We start from the raw sequence: 18,047 nt of genomic DNA on the forward strand, positions 1-18,047 counted from the left end.
GTACGTTTCTGATCCTACCAATATGCGTTAGGAGGTATTCTGTTTAACGCAAAGAAGTACGATTGGCGGAGAACATTCCAGAGGATTCCCCTTTCCGTATGTGTGGTGGTGACACAAACCAGACGGCCCTGCGCAAACTTGGAAATTGTAAAATATAATTTTGTGGAATATTCTTTTTCTCGGATATACCATCTATTGGGAAGTTTTAAAAACATTGATGTTACTAGTAGTTGATACTAGATGGTAGCACAGAAACTATAATCCTCTCGACCATGTTTTATCTGGAAAAATACGAGATCTGAGGTTCATAAATACGGAAAAAAAAAAGGGAAAATAATTTTAATCCTTCATTTTAGTAAAGAATAAATATTTGAATAAGCTTCGTAGAAAAATTGGAAATTTCATATAAAAAAGTTGGGACAGTAGAAAATATTCAAATATATAAAACATTCCTTAAATTACGAGTCATACGTAGGCTGACCATATTTCCTCGAGAGAAATACGGGACATTGAGATTCCAAATACGGGACATCGCAAATGATCGCTAAAAATGACGCCAAAACCGAGCAAAGTTGCCAAATATTGTTAAAATTACGGTAAAATCACAATGGCGAGCTGTCCTAGAGCCATAAGCAGGCATAGAGGACGTTAATCTATCTGTATCTGTATCACAATGGCGGGAAATGAAACGTTACTGCAAATTGCAGTGGATTAAAATGAATTTCACGAAAAAAACGTTCACCAAGACAAATGTGGGAGATAAATATTCTCATTTATAGTTGTAATTATCGTAATATAGTTTATTAGTTGAAAAATAATTTCAATCTTTGACTTCAATAAAGAATAAAAATTCAAGTAAGCGTCGTGTAAAATACGGGGAAAACCGGGACACTTTTTTGCGAAAAAGTCGGGACGACCAAAAATACAGAAAATACCGGGACTGTCCCGGAAAATACGGGACGTATGGTCACTCTAGTCATACGGTCACAACACGTGATTTTTATTGAAAAACTAAAAGAGAAAAATGAAAAATTCAATTGAAAAGTCCTAAAAATGAAAAATACTAAAAATAACGGGTCGTATGGTCATTCATGAAATAATTACTTACGATAATATCGTATGTTTATATTTTTCCCAAGCTAGCTGGTCTTATAAAAAAAGTCGTATCCTATAAAATATTTTCCCTCGTGTCAGCTGTTATCTGGAGTTCAGCTTTGTGAATTTCTTGAGGAGTTTTTTTTTTTTTTTGCAGACGACATTATAACAGTACTTATCATTCCACTATGGAGTCATTCCTGAACATCAGGCACAACATATCGTGGCGAATGCGCCTGATGTTCATTTCGACTGTGACCGTGATCGCTGCTCAAGTTTGCAGAACTTACTGTGACTCTGTTTACAAGAAGGGACACATATACACGCTCAGTGCCGTCGACGTGCTCGGCAAGACCGTGCCGCTCAGCAACTTCAGAGGAAAGGTTCGCTATTTAATGCCTATATGTTTAAAAAAGTCAATATCATTTTTTATATAGTGTATGTACATACACTCGCACTAAATCCCTGGGGTTATTATTACATATGTATGTGTGCAAAGGCGGATCTATGGTTTTGCTGCCCTTCTGCCATTTCTAATCCAGTTTTCCTGACCCAGTCATTCCTTAAATTTGCCGCCCTGGGCTATAGCCCGCTTACCCTTGCCTTTTGTCACTCCTTGAATACTTCCTCAACCATTTTTGGTCATTCATTGACCTAGTTCCTCGCTCTCTAGGTCACTCATTCTTGTACACTATCTAGGTCACTCACTGATCTGGTCATACTCAGTCACCATTTTGGTTATTCATATGCTTGCGCACTGTTTATTTTAGTTACGTATGTCTTTGCACATGCTGCAACTCATTTGTTTGGTCACTTCACATGCTTACACACAATCTAGGTCACTCTTTACATCACTCGTATGCTCACATTTTTGCATTTTTTGGTCACTCTTTTCGTTGTTCCCTGACTTGCTTGCTGTCTAAGTCACTGCTATGTTTACACAGTCTGTAAGTCACACTTTTGGTCACGTACTGATCTGGTGACTCATATGACCACACCGTTTTTTTCACCCACATGTTTGCAAACATTCTATGTCAATCTTTCGCTTCATCAACCTAATGCCTCACTCTCTAGGTCAATCTTTAAGTCACTCGCATGCTTTCACACTATTTTGGTCACTCAACTGCTTGCATGCATTCTGGGTCACTCATATGCTTGTGTGTTTTCTTGGTCTCTCGTTATGTCACTCGTATGCTTGTATATTTCTTGATAATGCGTTTCATTGTTCACTGACTTACTCACTTTCTAGGTCACTTACACAATTTTTTGATCACTCCCATGCTTGCACCCTCTATAAGTCACACTTTGTCGCTACTGATCTGGTCCCTTACTCTCCAGGTTACTTTTGGTCGCCAGAACAGTTTTTTAGAACAAATGTTTATTAAAATTGCTCAATAGATTAATGAGCATCTAATTTTTTCCCCCATGTCCAAACCATTGCCACAGTGGTGGTCGGCTGAAGTTGGTTTTCTGTGGTTCTCCCAACTTGGAGGCGCGAATGCGGGCTGATCTCCCCTTTAAAAAGTCTCTCCACAGAGAGAAACAGACCTAAAAATGCAATTCAATCGTTACACTTCTCTCACTTCACTTCTGCCATGGCAGTATTGAAAAATCAGACAAAAAACAAGATAAGCACTCAAGTACAGACTTAAGTACATACACTGACACAACTCACTAGGTAGTAAAATGCCTATAGATATGGCGATAGTCAAGGGCGTAAAGTTATTGGAGATGTTGGGGGGGCTCAAGCCCCATACAATGGAACCTCGTTTATTCGTCGCGTCGTATAAACGAGGTTTTAAGCACGTCGCCGAACAGTCGGGTCAAAGCGCCGTATAAATGAAAAATCGTATAACTGAAACGTTATCTCTACCCTACTCTTCCGCAAAAATTTCCCTAAGAAAACTAAAAATTATTGTAATTCAAAACCATATTTCATGAAATTGAAATCAAGAAAAAATTATATTACAAAAAAAAATTACTCGAAATACAGCACTAAGATTGATATAACATTGCTGTTTCATAAACCTCAAGCACTCTTACGATGTTCCTTTCAAGATTTGAAATACAAAAATGCGTTATTTATAAACTTAAACAAAAAATTCGTCTGTGTTGTTCGATTTCTATATTCAAGAAAAAAGTCAATAAAGCATCGAGTTTAGCTCTTTTGAAAAAAAATCAGTTCTGTTTTAAAGAACTGTTTTGCGTGCATCTACGGTCAACAATCAACCTCCGTTAGCAGTCAGTTCATTTCGGAACTTGCAACAGATATTGTTGAAGCCACCTCCATTCCGTGGTCACATCCGCAGGCGATCAACGACCCTTCAGCCTGGCCCCAAGAACTTTTTCAGTACATATGTTATATCGATATCAAGGGCGTAGCGAGGGGGGGGGGGGACTTGGGGGTCTGGTGAATGAAAGTGGTCCCCCCCCCCCCGAACGAAATTTCTGGCTACGCCCCTGATCGATATGTTATACTCGGTTCCTACAGGAAAGTCTGTTCAAAGGTTCTGGTGCACCATGCGCTGGACCAGAGAGGGTGCCAATTTCACCATTTAACCTCTCCTTCAACATTACAAAGGGGCGTCAAAATGCGCGCTCACCCTGGCCGACCAAGCATCTACTTGCGGTCCTGTTTGCAACTGACATTCATTAATTTAATAGTTTGAAATAATTTCAGAGCAATATCTCAAGTGCAGTATTTTTCTGTCAGATTTAAGAGCAACACCTTTTAAAGCTCAGAAATACCTCAGATATGCGTGACCATGTATTCTGTTTTGAACATTGTCCCGTAACTCAAAGGTTCTGACTTTTGTCAGCAGCGGCTTTTTGCCCAATTCATGGTTCATCCGCGACTCCACGGAATAGCTTGGTAGATATTTTTACTTATAAAAGAACCACTTTTCAAAGAATAAATAAGCATACAAATCAATATTCCAGCTTGTCGCGCCGCCCCTGACAAAGGGCGCCCTGACAAATAATTTTTTTCAAGGACTTTTAAAGACTTGAAAATGAACTTTTTCTCTAAGGATTTTCAAGGACGGTACGAACCCTGTCCCTATATACCAGGGCTTGACAAATCTCGGGCTCCAGGTCACCATGGCGACTAGAAAATCGGTATCGGCACCAAACATTCTCTGCATGTGATTGCTAGAGTGGAATCATTGGATGACGAAAACAGTGTGGCTTTCGACATGGGAGAGAAGGGGGGGGGGGTCTCCGTAAGTCCTGAAAAAATCTAAAATACTTCAGCAAAAACCCGGCTTGGCTCCTCAGGAATATGGCTGTTTCCTACATAGTTTTTGATTTGTCAAGATCGGCTATATTCAAATGACATCAAAACAGGAATCATTCAATGTTTTAAAACAGTATTGAAATTTATACTCGATGAAAAATTCAAAAAGCATGGTCATATAGGCTTATGCAGCCAGAGGACTTATAGGACGCTATCCTATAAAATGTTTGACAAATGATTTTACTTCATGTTCATTTCTTTTTCTCTTTAGAGGTGGGGGGGGGGGAGAGGACAAAATCACTGAAAATATTACGATTTGATATTTTAGTTTTTTGTTGGTCGGCATTTCTTCGAGCAGAAATACTTAATTTCGTTTCATTTGTGTTCAATAATGCGCATTTCAATATAGTACAGGAGTACCGTATTTGATTTGCAAAAAATTCAATGTAAACAAACAAAACAAAAATATTAAAATGTCTGAGTGAGTACAGTGTTTAAAGAGAGGAAAAATGCAACACCATACTGAGCTCTTTCGCGTATTAATAATGAGAAAATTATTATTGCGTAATTAATGACAAAAGTTCGGTGTAGATAATATCGGATATGGTGATAATCTCATTATGAAATCAATGATGCAATAATTTTATTGCATCAATTAAAAAAATGTGAAGGAAGAGCAACTTTTTTGCGCATTAACCCTATATAGTCCCGTTGATTTTTGAATAGACATGGTAAATGGTCAAAAAACACAAACAGTTTTTTTGGTATTTCAGAAAGTACATCCTTTAGTGTCATTTCAGTACAAGGTACAGCTATATAAGTACAATAATTTTTATCTATCTAGAAAAAGTTGATTCCTTGCTGGTGTCATATTTGAGAGCTGTCCCAATTTTACGTGCTCAGAGATTTATATTATAGCACCAAATTGAGGGAAATGGGAATGAAATTCAAGGACGAAACTATTCAACTTTGCTGAGCAAAATTCTATCTGTTTATAGATAACATTAAAATTAAGGCAGACTATATTTTACCCTTAATTAATTATTTTAGCTAGTTAAATCCAGTATAATTAAATTGCTGTGATGATGTATTGTTTCAGTTAAAAATATGCTAACAGTGCCAATTTACATAGGTTTCTGGAAAAAAAATAATTTTCAATACGTTTTATGGAGGAGAACCATAGAGGGTATAAAAACATTGGTTTCGATTTTATTTGGCCAACATAGGTGATCAGTTGCTATTAATATTAAGGTGTGCCGCAGATAGCAAACGTTTAAAAATCCATTGGCATAGCAGCTCGCTTATTTTTCTTAACAAACACACACTTCAGTATTAGTATAATACTGAAGTCATACTGATATCAGTAAAAGTATAAATACTTTTTTTTAAATTCATAAATCAGGAGGGGGAAAATCTTTGTTTACATATAATATACGTCTGAGCGAGTGCTTATTAACCGAAATTTTAGTATTTGTATAACCACTTATATTCAACGTATAGTGTTTTTTTGCTCATATACTACTGATGTATGTAAAAAATTTCAACGTTGAAGGACCTGCAGGACCGGTAATTATTTTTGGTCAAGCATTATCTTATTTGCAATCATTTTCAATCAATCAATTGGTATCAGTTTTGACCATAAACACCCACGTGATAGATATGCCATTCATATTTTATCCTAAAAATTAATTTTAACAAAAATAACTTAATAATCTAACGATATAAAAATTTTCAATCATGTAATGCTGACCACGGCCTATCGAAAACCACGGTTTAAATCACCAGGAATAACCAAACATAGCAGCAATAGCAAACAGTTCGAATGAAACGCATATTTATACATTTCGTTGATTTAAAATAAATATTTCTTGTATCCTCATGTTGTTCATGTCAAATACTCACACTTAAATTTACGCAAAAAATACACACAAGAACCTATTTATACAATTATATAGTTTCTGAACCGGTCCTAATTTCTGCATGAAGTGGCCCATTTAATTTAAACAGCACAGTATTTACTCTATTCGCTAATAAACTAAACATCTTTGACCCTATTTATGCAGGGTTATAATTGTCCACTTTTTTCTAGGGGCACTTCAAGTCAAAGGTCCTGACTTGCAGAAAAACCAAAAAATTTGGGTGTCATAAGATGTTTTGTTTACACAAATTATTTTCGACTTATTTTGTTCCTTGTTATTAGAGACCACTGTTTAAGCAAAACAAATTTGAATAATCCAACTCGCAGTTTTCCAAACTTTTTGTTTCATCGTCCTCCTCTTCAGAATTTGTTTTTTTCTCATCCTCCCCCCCGGACCTTTCCATGCCCCCAAGGGGCGATATTGCCCATTATAGGATATTCTGATCTAACTGATCATAACTTCAATAACAATCTCTGTTCCCATTCTTCTAATCACTATCACCGAATATTATTACCAAAATCTCTTGTGTTGTCTGATCAATAATTTCATGGTCGGTTTTCTTTCACCTTTCGTAGTTTTGTAATTTCTGAACTCCGGATAATCCACCCTCGGATAATCGAGGTTCTACTGTACTTTAGATTTCTTTAACAATCTTGTTCCAAACAATGTTTGTCGTAAAAGCTTTTGGCCTCAAGAATATCTGTATAAACATTTTATGCAATCGCAAAATTCCCAAAAAATTAGAGAAACTGCTAATGAGGTTGTACTTACCAAGTTTATTGTTGCTCTGCTACAAATTGGGCTTTGATGATGATTCCTTCATCATGAAGGATGAGTAAGGATGCAACGATCGATCAGCGTTGACTTGAAAATTTGTAACATAAACACTCAACGATGACACTTGGATTCAAAAACAACTGGATGTTTCTTCCTCTTCTTATATGCTATAGTTAATATGACAATCCTGTTTTCGGTATTGTCAACTCTGTACAGAAAAATTTCTCACGTCTTCGTGCGCAACCATTTGTCGGCAATTACCTTTTGTAACTACTATAGTTCGGCTGGTCAAATGGTGATTTGACCAGCCGAATTCATCTTTTGTGAACATTTCAGATGTCTTATCATCGTTTTTTTCTCATGGTTATATGCTCCGCCTCGCTTCAGGGCAGTTGTATTCTAGAAAGGCTACTAAATTTCTACAGTGGAACAAAAATAGTCAAAGCGCCGCTGACAAGAAAACTACAACATCCATCTCATTATTGCTATCGTATAATACATTGCTACCTCCAGAAGGGTGTACAAGCAATGAGGAAGGAGATCGTACAGGAAGCGATATAGACCCGTCAACCAGTTCCCAAGTTAACAAGTGAGGGGGGGTTGGGGTGTATTCTGTTGAACAGTTTTCTTTTTTTTAAACTCATAATGGGTATCTGTCACAGGCATAGTACAGAAGTGCATTCAAGAGGATTCACTGATGGCATTTTCTACTTCTGTCGCCAGTTGATCTACAGAGACAGTAAACAATCGTCAGCTAAGAAAAAATAAATTAGTGATTGCTCTTTTCTGATGCCCGTGTCAGAAGTACGTGCTTTGTTGTCCTCAATGGTTAATCCTGCTACCCAACGCATTTCTTTGATCTTGTCCCAAAGCGATTTGCCTTGTCCTATCTACCCGCGAAAGCTGGTTGTCTGGAATAACTACTATATGGTCATACAGGCCCCCTAACTAGGCTAGGGCAACCGGGGCATTGCACCAGGGCCACATGCCTAAGTGGGCGCCACAAAATAATGTACATTTATTTTGCATAATAATAATAATCCTTTCCAAGGGCCCCCAGAAAAAGTGTGCCCTGAGGGTCCCGAAAAGGCACGCTATGGTCCTGTGTTCCTAGAAAAAGAATTTTCTCGCTAAACATGGAAAGGAAACCTATCAATGTATAATTTTTTCTTTGTTGAATTAATTTTCAATTTGAAATCTTATAAACGGATGACCGAGAGAGAGGCTTGAAAAGATCTCTCGTCCAAAGATCTCGTTGTAAAGTCACAACTATTAACATCATCAGGCATACATTGCACTATAAACATGCCTCCCCCTGCTCAACGGTGGGACTAACCAACACCTTCTAGAGCAAGCTGCTTTAGAAAATATTGGACTAACAGGGCTCCAGTGCGGGGGGACGATCCCCCCCCCCCTATCATTTTTTGTTTTTCACACGAAAAATTCACTATATCCACCAAAGGCCCCAGCCTGAGGCCCTGATGCAGGATAGGGGATGCCTATAACATCTCTTTTATAGTCCTTGCCAACAAAATTAATGAAATGGAATTACTCGTTATCAAGTTATCGCAGCTTCCTGTCATTTTTATTTGGTCCCCGAGTGACATTATACCGAGGACTGACTATTTATGATTTATTGAATTTTAAATAGATACATTTTGCGGCACTTACATACTGATATTGTGCATGCATTTCACTATTTATAAAGGGGTGGCGAACCTGCTTCCTTAGGTAATTGAAGATTAATTTTTACTTTTTAAATTGAAGAAATTCTTTTCAATTTGTGAGGGATATTTTTTTTATGAATGAATGAGTCTTGTAGCCAACTTATAGGCTATCTCCCTTCCCCCCCCCCCCTCCCCCCACCGATAATGTGCAGTAGGCCATCTTTGCAATGACCTAATTGATAACTTTTTATTGAATTAGTTTTAGTTTCGTTTCTCATCTTCGAAATTCCCAACCAGATGGGGAAGAAAACGTTGAGGGGGCGGGGATATCACATACCTCATTGGCGTTGCTGTCACTGCCTTTTCAGTCACCTCATCAATAAAAATTATACAGTTTGTACAATTTTTATTGATACACATGCACAATTTAGATTAGGATGTTCAGTTTTCCTACTCAAAAATTCAAAAAAAAATTCTAATTTTCTTTCTTAAATGAGTATTCTTACGAAAACGAAGAGCCAGTCAAATTATATTAGTGGAGGGTGCAAATCTGTTCCACAAAACAAGGGCTATGGTGTTGACACTCTTTAGGAAGACGTTGGCTGAGGTGTTGGGCAACATTTAAAATTTCCATGAGTGCTGCGAACGTAAATAGTTCAGGAATCCCTTAGTTATAAAGATAATAGTTTGTATTAATTGTTAAAATGTAGTGGTGACTTAACGAATGGGCCAATAAAGCCCGGTCGAGGGGTTGGTCTTGGACCTTTGAAAAATCATTTATTTTTCATTTCCTTTTTTAAAATCAATATTATAATTCACTTGTTGTTTATTTGATTCTATGTTCTACCCCCCACCCCCAGTCAAATTTTGTAGCAAAGGGGCTTGAAAAATGTTTCGGCATCGGTCCTCAAGATCTGTTATGAATGGGCATTTAGAATGTGCTTTTTTCCCAAATATTTTTCAAAAAAACATTGGGGGGGAGGGGAGCCTAAAAGTTATTGGTCCTCCCGCATATACGGGACTCAAGCGTGTACGAAGGAGAGGGAGAATGCATTGCACAATGGTTTTTTTCAGTAATTACTGGGGAGGCTCAGTCCCCTTACAAACTTTATTGCGGGGGGGGGGGGGCTCAAATGGCCTCAGCCTCTAGGTTCTGGCACCTATTCTTTATAGAGTGTAATTTATTTCGGTTTCAATATCATTGCTTCCCAATTTACAACCTCCCCCCCACCATGCATCTTTGGGCTTATTTTCATGTTGGCGCCATGGCCGTCCTCCGGTCGCAGTGAACAAAAGAAGAGACACTCAGTTTTTGCCACAGGCAAAGAAGAAAGAGCCCCCTCAACACCTCAAAGAATCTTCCTCTCAGCCGTGCCTTCTGGCAGTGAGGATTGGAACGGATGGAGGGTGCAATTGGGGATTGAACGGCAGGGAAGAAATGAGATAAACGTATTGTCATGGAACAAGAAAGCCGAAGACCATCCAGATTTTTTAAAAGAACTAAAATTTTGAGCAGATTGTGTTTCCATTAACTAATTCATAATTAGGACAACTTTTGGTTAAAAAAAAAGTTTTCATCATTGCAAAATGAATAAGCCATATTCATACGAATTTTTGGGGGGGCTGAGCCGCGTCTTCAAAAATGTTGGGGGGGCTCGGGCCCATGGGCCCTATAGAAGTTTACGCCTATGGCGATAGTCCTCAGTTACACTCAGTTTGAAAGAAAAATAAAAGAAAACTTCACAGACTCCACGCGCTGTCAATTCTCGTAGCGCATGCAGAAAAATCACTTTGCCTGAGGGGCTTATGACACTCTTAAGATCGCCCTGGTGCATTGATGTATTAAATGAGGACCACAACCAGCATCTTCCACAACCATGCTGGAGCAGTGGATAGGATGCGAGACTGTCGATGTGAAGGTTGATGGTTCGAATCCTGCTCAGTAGCGGCACTAAGGACTTACAGTTACCATCAAAGTTCGGTTTTTAATTTTTTTGCAAATAAATTTTCTTGTAGTCTGCAAATATTTTTATATTTTTGAAGATCTTTGCTATTAATCAAGGATATCATCCAATGTAATTCCAAATTTATTATCCTTCATTAATTAACGTTCTACTGTAATAGAAACATAAGACTATCCAGTTTGGCAATTTCTCGCAGTCGCCAACTAAGTATGCACTCTGATTATGCATTATCATCACTGCCCTCAAAGGGAAAAATGTCATTCATAAGAAATAAATTAATAAATATGGAGAAAGAAGAAACATTCCTGTTTGTGTGTATTGTGTGAAACAGCTTCATATCGAAATTCTCATTTTCCATGTGATATTCTGTTCTCTAGGTGTTGCTGATCGTGAACGTAGCTACATATTGCGGCTTCACGCAGAGCCATTATAAAGAACTAGTCAAAGCGCAAACAAAATTCGGATCCAACAAGTTCACAGTTCTAGCGTTTCCGTGTAACCAGTTCGGTGATCAAGAACCTGATACAAACGAGGAGATTATCGAGTTCTTGAAGCAAGTTTATAAAGTCAATTTCCCTGTCTTTCAGAAGATAGAAGTTGTCGGCGAGAATGCCAATCCACTGTTCAAATTTTTAGCGGGTAACTTTGACATTTTTTTCTTTTTTTCCAAATTTTAATTTCATATGTAGATGCGTGACATTTGCAATTTTGAATAGTCATATGCGTATTAAACAATTCATAGTCTGAAGTAGTTTTGAGAGTAAGCTTTGAAGCAACTCCTTTGGGATCCCGAGTGAGTCAGTGAATGAGGAAGTGAGTGACCTAGTGAAGGATTGAGTAATCAAGCATGTGAACTCACTCATTCACTAGCGCATTTACTAACTTGTTTAATCACACTCATTTGCTCATCTGTTCAACTTGCTTACTGGCTCACTCATTAGCTCAATGTTCATGCACTCACTCATTTCCTCTCTTACCCACTAGCTCATTTGCTCACTGAATTGCTTACTCTATCATTCATCAACTCACTAAATTGCTCATTCATCTACTCACTTAATGCTCATTGAATTGCTTATTCACTGACTTGTTTGGTTACTTTGTCAATGACTTGCTCACTCACTAACCCATTTGCTCAAAATTCACGCACTCATTTGCTCTCCTACACACTAACTTTGCTCACCTGGTCAATGACTGACTTGCTCATTTGCTCATTCATCTGCTCACTAAATTGCTCATTCTCTGAACTTTTTGCTTACTCGCTAGCTCACTCAATTTCTCACTAACTCACTCATTCAGCCACTCACTTCATTGCTCCCTCACTCATTGACTTACTCGATTATTTGCCCATTCATTAGGTGTCGAACTGTTGTTGGGAAATTTTCCTTTCAATGAATTGTTTGTGGGTTAATTTTCTAGGCTGGTAAGAGGGGAGGTGCAAAGGAAATTCTATAAAAATCTTTCAATGCCTCCAATTATCTGGAAATTTCGATATTCAAATTATTGAGATTCCATTGCATTCGTGAAAATGAAATTTCTGTTGCGTGTCCCGATTAGATCGTCCTTGTCATATATCATACATGAAAACATCAACACAGTTTATAGCGGTTTCGAAAAACCATAATGAACCTTCCTTTATTTGTGTTTTCCCCCGAACCACATTATCACCAGGAGTATTCATCTTTTAATTCCCTCCCTCCCCCCCCCCAATAAATCTATTTTTTATATGCCTCCATCTGTTGTAAAAATCTGCAGTGACTATATAGCAAATGTGTATTTTTTTCCCCTCTTTCTTTGCTCAACCAAAACTCATCCATATTTCTTCCAGATCAAACAGGAAAATCACCGACCTGGAACTTCTGGAAATACCTTGTCGACCACAAGGGCAACGTCATAAATATCTGGCCGCCGACAACATCAGTTGAATCGCTGACGAAAGATATCCAGAAATTAGTAGACAAAATACCTTCGATTTCTGAAGAACTTTGAACGTAGAAACCTTAACACACATTGTTTAACAAACTAATTATAAATACCTGTAAATACGAGAATGAATACATTTTTTCTTTCCAGCTTCTGAAGATGCAGACGATGAGAGGGTCAGTTTTCTCAAGGAAAGAAAGAGTGAAAAGTTCTTTTGCGTGACTCGATTGACTGTGATTATCTGGCTCTAGGCCTCTCTCGCTTTCTTTGCCTTACTCTCTTCTTGAGGATAAGTTTGATTACCGCTGATCAGTATATAATCCATTCTTATTCTTACGATCTCTAATGATTCAAATATGCACATCTACGAGCAATTTTATCTACGGTATCACAGATTTTCATCTTTTAACAAATTCTCCACTGCTTTTAAGTGAATAATACAAGATGAGCGAATGTATCTCAAGTGAGCATTTGAATCTAATACATACACTCCCCTGACTCGTGTTGCTTTCTAAATTGAATGCCATTATAATGACGGAGTTAATCACATCAAGAAGGATCAGCTGTTGATATCATTTAAATCTCTGGTTGACTTTGACTGTTATGTTCGTAGTGTTCTTGAACCCTCTACTTTAAGGTGCCAGATAATAACGAAAACTGCACAATACATTGTTTCAGAGCAAAGGTTTTAAACCTGTTCTCTTGGGAGCCCTTAGTACACTTTCCAGGGGTTCTGCGGCCGTTTCATGATACTAAAATAAATCATTATATTTGATAAATAAAAAAGAGGCCTAAGGAGCTCTGCAAGTCAAAACAAAAGAGAAAAGTTGTTTTAGGGGATGTGAGGCCATTATCGTTTGTGAGGGGTTTTTTTTCGCACCCAGACAAGCATTTTCTGGAATAGTAATTACAAAGATGAGGATGGAGCTCATATTTATGTGTAGCTGCTACCAAGTCTCCCGAATTTTTCTACTCCCATCTCCCGGACTCCTGAATTTAAACAATGATTGTAAAAAATCCCTACTTTTGGGGAAAAATCTTTTCCCAAGGGATCAGCATGATCCATCCAGGGAACTTGTCAGTGTTAGTAAACATCCATGCCCGAACCGGCAAAAGTCTTGTCAGGTGACAAAAAGACTGTCACTTTTGTTCTTCACATCACAAGCGTAAAGTAAATAAATAAAACAAGCAAGGCTTTTTTTCTGGTCATCATGTAATGCAAAATTCATAGTTTTTGGGTTTTAGGCCAACGTGACGAAGCTTTTATCTTTCGGCATTTCATTTGCACAGGTGGTGAACATTAAAGATTTCAAGATTTCTTAAATGTTCGCTACACATGCAAACAAACTGTTGGAAGATAAAAACTTTTGCCACGTCAGGACCTGAAAATGGTGTAAAGTAAATTATTGTCATCGCATCAACTCACAAAAATATATTTCATTTTTGGAGCAAAAAAGACAATTCACAAAACAGCCAGCATTGATTTGGCCTTTTGCCATCTGCAATTGACGAGATGGCTTGTATCTGCTTTGACTGTATGTCCCATTTTGGGCCCAACGGCAATTTTTTTTTGTTGGCGAGATTTGATTTAGTAATAGTAATGAATGAGATGTCATTTTTAACTTACTGGTTGGTGGTTATTGACAATTTGATGCTAATCGGCGATGGCTTACACAATGTCATGGGTTTTTTTTTTACAAAGGGGAAAAATTCCTACAATATAGCTTCATGAAAAATTCCTATATTGTTCATGAAAAAAATCCCTATATTCTTTAAAAATCCATTTTATATTTGTTTTCATATGGAAATTTCAATCCATGTTAAAATCTCCCTAATTTTCATTCTCCAAAGTCAGCAGCTATGTGCTGTGCTAGTTATTTGTGATTGGGTGTATGTCATCAGTGTTTTTTGATTGGTTGTTAAACTTAGAATTTATTTCTCAGTTCATCTGTGATTGGTGGATTTGCACTGCCATTATTATTGCACAACATATAAATATAAGCTCTGTCCTAGAATAGGGCCATAGCATGCCTTCTCAGCGCAGAATTTTTCTTGGGAGTCCTCTCCCCAAAGGGTTATTATGCAAAATAATTATACATTTTTTGTAGGGGGCTCCCATTTTTGATCGGGACCCTGGGCCACTGCCCCGGTCGATCCAGCCTATTTATGGGCCTAGTCCAAGACTAATCCTGAAGGTGCTTGACACTAGAGTGAGAGAATCATACAAAAATGCTAATTTATGTCAGTCCCATATCCCGTGAAGCTGCAAAGATTCTCCAACATTTCTGTGAGAAATGTGTTAAAAAGTGACTTTTTTGAATCCGCAGCTATCACACCAACTGAAAGAGGGAGCCGTAGCCCACAGGTCAGCAAGATGTTATGCTAGTTCAATGTCCAACTAGTCCTTATGAAATTGCCCCTGGCGTTGAAGTACAACAGGAACAGTGACAACATAGCTGCAGAACACATTTCAGGAAGTCCCCCCCCCCCCCACCAGGGGTTAGCACACTGACTTCTCGAGCGCTGTCATTTGTAATAGACATAAACAATTGTAGGCTCTGATCTCTAAAAAAACCTGCATGTACAGAGAAAATAACCTACCAAAACATGGGATGAAAATAATTATTCAGAATTTTCTGTGAACCAAGGGTTGCACAACTTTTTCAGTTTGCAGGCCCAAATATGCAGTATTTCTGCCGCTTGCAGACCAAAAACCTTGTATACATAAACAGGGAAGTGACAGTGCCATCTTAACCGGCAAGACTTGGGGGGGGGGGGGGCCTCACAAAAATGAGAACTAACTGAAATTTTCGAGAATTTTCCAGGTTGGGTCTCGGAAAAATCAATTGGCCCGGGGCCCATGACGCTCTTAAGACAGCCGTGGAAAGTGACCCGTATTTATACGGAACATTTTCGCAATTTTGGTCTTTCCAACTATCTCGTATAATGTCCCATTTTTTTCCTGCATTTTCAACTAGGCTTACTCAAATTTTTCAAATTAAGATTAGTTTCATGACGAAGAATTATGTTATGGTAATTATTACTAATTATCACATTAATTTTTGTCATAAATATATTCATCTCGCATATTTGTCAAACACATGTTTTTTAGTGAATTAAATTTTTACTCACTGACTTGCAGTAGAGCCCTTTTATTTTCTGCCACTGGCAATTTTTCAGCAACTTTGGCAATAGATATCAACTTTACTTGCCTTTGACAATTTTTTGGCTGTAATTAACAACTTGACTTGCCTTTTAATATTTCTTTGGCTGTAATTGACAACTCTACTTGCCTTTGAGTATTTTTTTTTTGTCTGTAATTAGCAACTTTACTCATTTTTGAAAGATTTTTTGGCAATATCCCTTATCTATCCTCATTTCCTGTATTTTTATGAAGGAAATATGGTCAGCTTAGGCATTTATCGTGTACAGTCGAATACCGTTATAGCGAACACTTTTCTAATACCTCAAATACGTTTACATAGGAACAATGCAAACAACCTGAAATTCCTTTATAACGAAGTGATTTCTCCGGTCTCTTGGAGTTCATTATAATGGGATTCAACTGTACTTTTCTACCAGAACACTTTTCACTGGCTAGATGAAACGCCTTGGCTGGCCACATTTGACCTGCAGGCTAGAGGTTGTGTACCCTTGTTATATAAATGATGTGAAATTAGACTTTGAGTGTAAAATAACCATAGTGAGTGGCATCTGTGCTACATGTATTTTGTAGTACAGAGCCGAGCATTCCAGAAATTCATTCAGAAATCAAAATCTCCTACATAAAGCTCAAACAAAGCACCCACACATTTGAAACATTTTCAACGTATGGTGCGGCTCAAATGATTTCCATTGTGTTTCTCTGAATTGCGACACAGTCCTTAGCATTTTTTAAACATATGTACTCTGTAATAATTTTCACACACCTACATTTCAAGTAATCGGAACACAAGCTTTGAACATAACGAATCAAAATCGGTGATATAATTTAGTCAAGGTTAGGCCTATTTATACTAGATTTAATGAGAGTAGAACAAATATATATATACTAAATCTATGAACCTCTCAGCTTCGTCAGATTTATAGCGTAATGTTGTATCGTTACTAGACATAATACATAGATATCGTTTATCCTTTTTTTTTTGTTTACTCAAGAATTTTTTGCTTGTTTTTATCCTAAAACAAGTAAAATACGTGGGGTGTCATGTTATGTCAGATACAATTTTTTTCCCCCGTAATCTTGTTACACTTTCATTGCACAATTAGATATGTACGTATATGTGAAGTACAAAAATTTTTCTCGCCAAAGAACTCTTGTATCGAAGTTTATTGATATTGTTATAAATAATTTTTTGACAATCGAAAATTGCAGAAAAAATATATTTGAAGAAAAATGTGTGTATGTTTGAATTGTTGAAATTTGACTTGGCGGGCAGTTCGGAAGCAGTGGCTTGATCTACTGTATACCTCTGCGCCATAAGATTTATTGGATTGTTGATTTTTCTTAATTAGTATTTTTTACATTGTATATTATTTCAATAAAAATTAATTTGCCTTAAATTCAACAAATTTGATTTAATTTCTGAGTTATCACTTGATTCAACTGTCTTACACAAACAGGGATTTCTACAGGACTCGATGCATAGGGGGTTCCCCAGGGACTCACAAATTCACAGAGCTCCAAAATTGGCTGCCTTTTGTGTTTTACGCTCAACTCATGTGCCTTCTTTCTTTGTGTACGCCTCTGCCTCATCAAACGGGCATAAATAAAAACAAAGGCAGAAATAAGGAAGTAGACATTAATGGAGGTAGAATTTTTTTTTTTTTTAAGTCAAGAGGAATAGCTGTAGAGAGATTTGGGGTCAGAAATCCAGGAAGGGGAGAGAGGCCGCAACTGGAAATGAAAATTTACCTTTTATTAGTGGAAAGGGTCCCCTCCGCTGGTTGCAGCTCTGGTAAGGAGGCAGTCAAGAAAAGAGTAGTAGGAAAAAAGCCTTTCGAAGAAATTTATTTTAAAAAAATCACTGGAGGATGAAAATCCAGAAAAGAACGTGGGGGCATTTCTCTTAATCCCCACCTTCAACAATAAAGATGTATACAAGTAACCTATATGTATATATGCCCTATACATGCATTTGAGCACTTCATTTTCCGTCTGTTGGGTTTTTCAGAGATTTCTGTCTTAGAGGTTTCGTTTTACCACTGGCATCATTTTTTCGACAATTGACTTTGTTTTTCTGTATTTGATATCCCAAATTTCCCCAGAGGAAATATGGTCAGCTAAGCAGGGTACGCTGATTTAAATCTATTTTTTTTAGTCTGGTTTAAATCATTTAAATTCCATTTTTTCTTTGCATTAACTTCATTATAATGATGATGCTTTTTTTATATACATATATAATACTCTGAGCTACCTCGTTGGGCGTTTTGCCTGCTGTGGCGTTGTTTTTGTATTAATTATATTAAT

The 18,047-nt window shown here is 37.4% G+C and overlaps 1 protein-coding gene across 1 annotated transcript; it reads left to right on the top strand.

Annotated features, from left to right (window-relative positions):
- Positions 1-1,178: 1,178 nt before the first annotated feature.
- Positions 1,179-17,140, top strand: LOC149080911 (protein peroxidase GPX7-like). The gene is made up of 3 exons (XM_089237596.1): positions 1,179-1,478; positions 11,035-11,296; positions 12,483-17,140. Exons 1-3 carry the CDS (start codon positions 1,284-1,286, stop codon positions 12,641-12,643), a joined length of 618 nt encoding a protein of 205 aa, XP_089093722.1. The 5' UTR covers positions 1,179-1,283; the 3' UTR covers positions 12,644-17,140.
- Positions 17,141-18,047: the final 907 nt, after the last annotated feature.

Source organism: Pholcus phalangioides, unplaced genomic scaffold (genome assembly GCF_987345545.1).
Source record: "Pholcus phalangioides strain wild (caught in Gottingen) unplaced genomic scaffold, Ppha-v1.0 ptg000010l_1, whole genome shotgun sequence".
NCBI lineage: Eukaryota > Metazoa > Arthropoda > Arachnida > Araneae > Pholcidae > Pholcus > Pholcus phalangioides.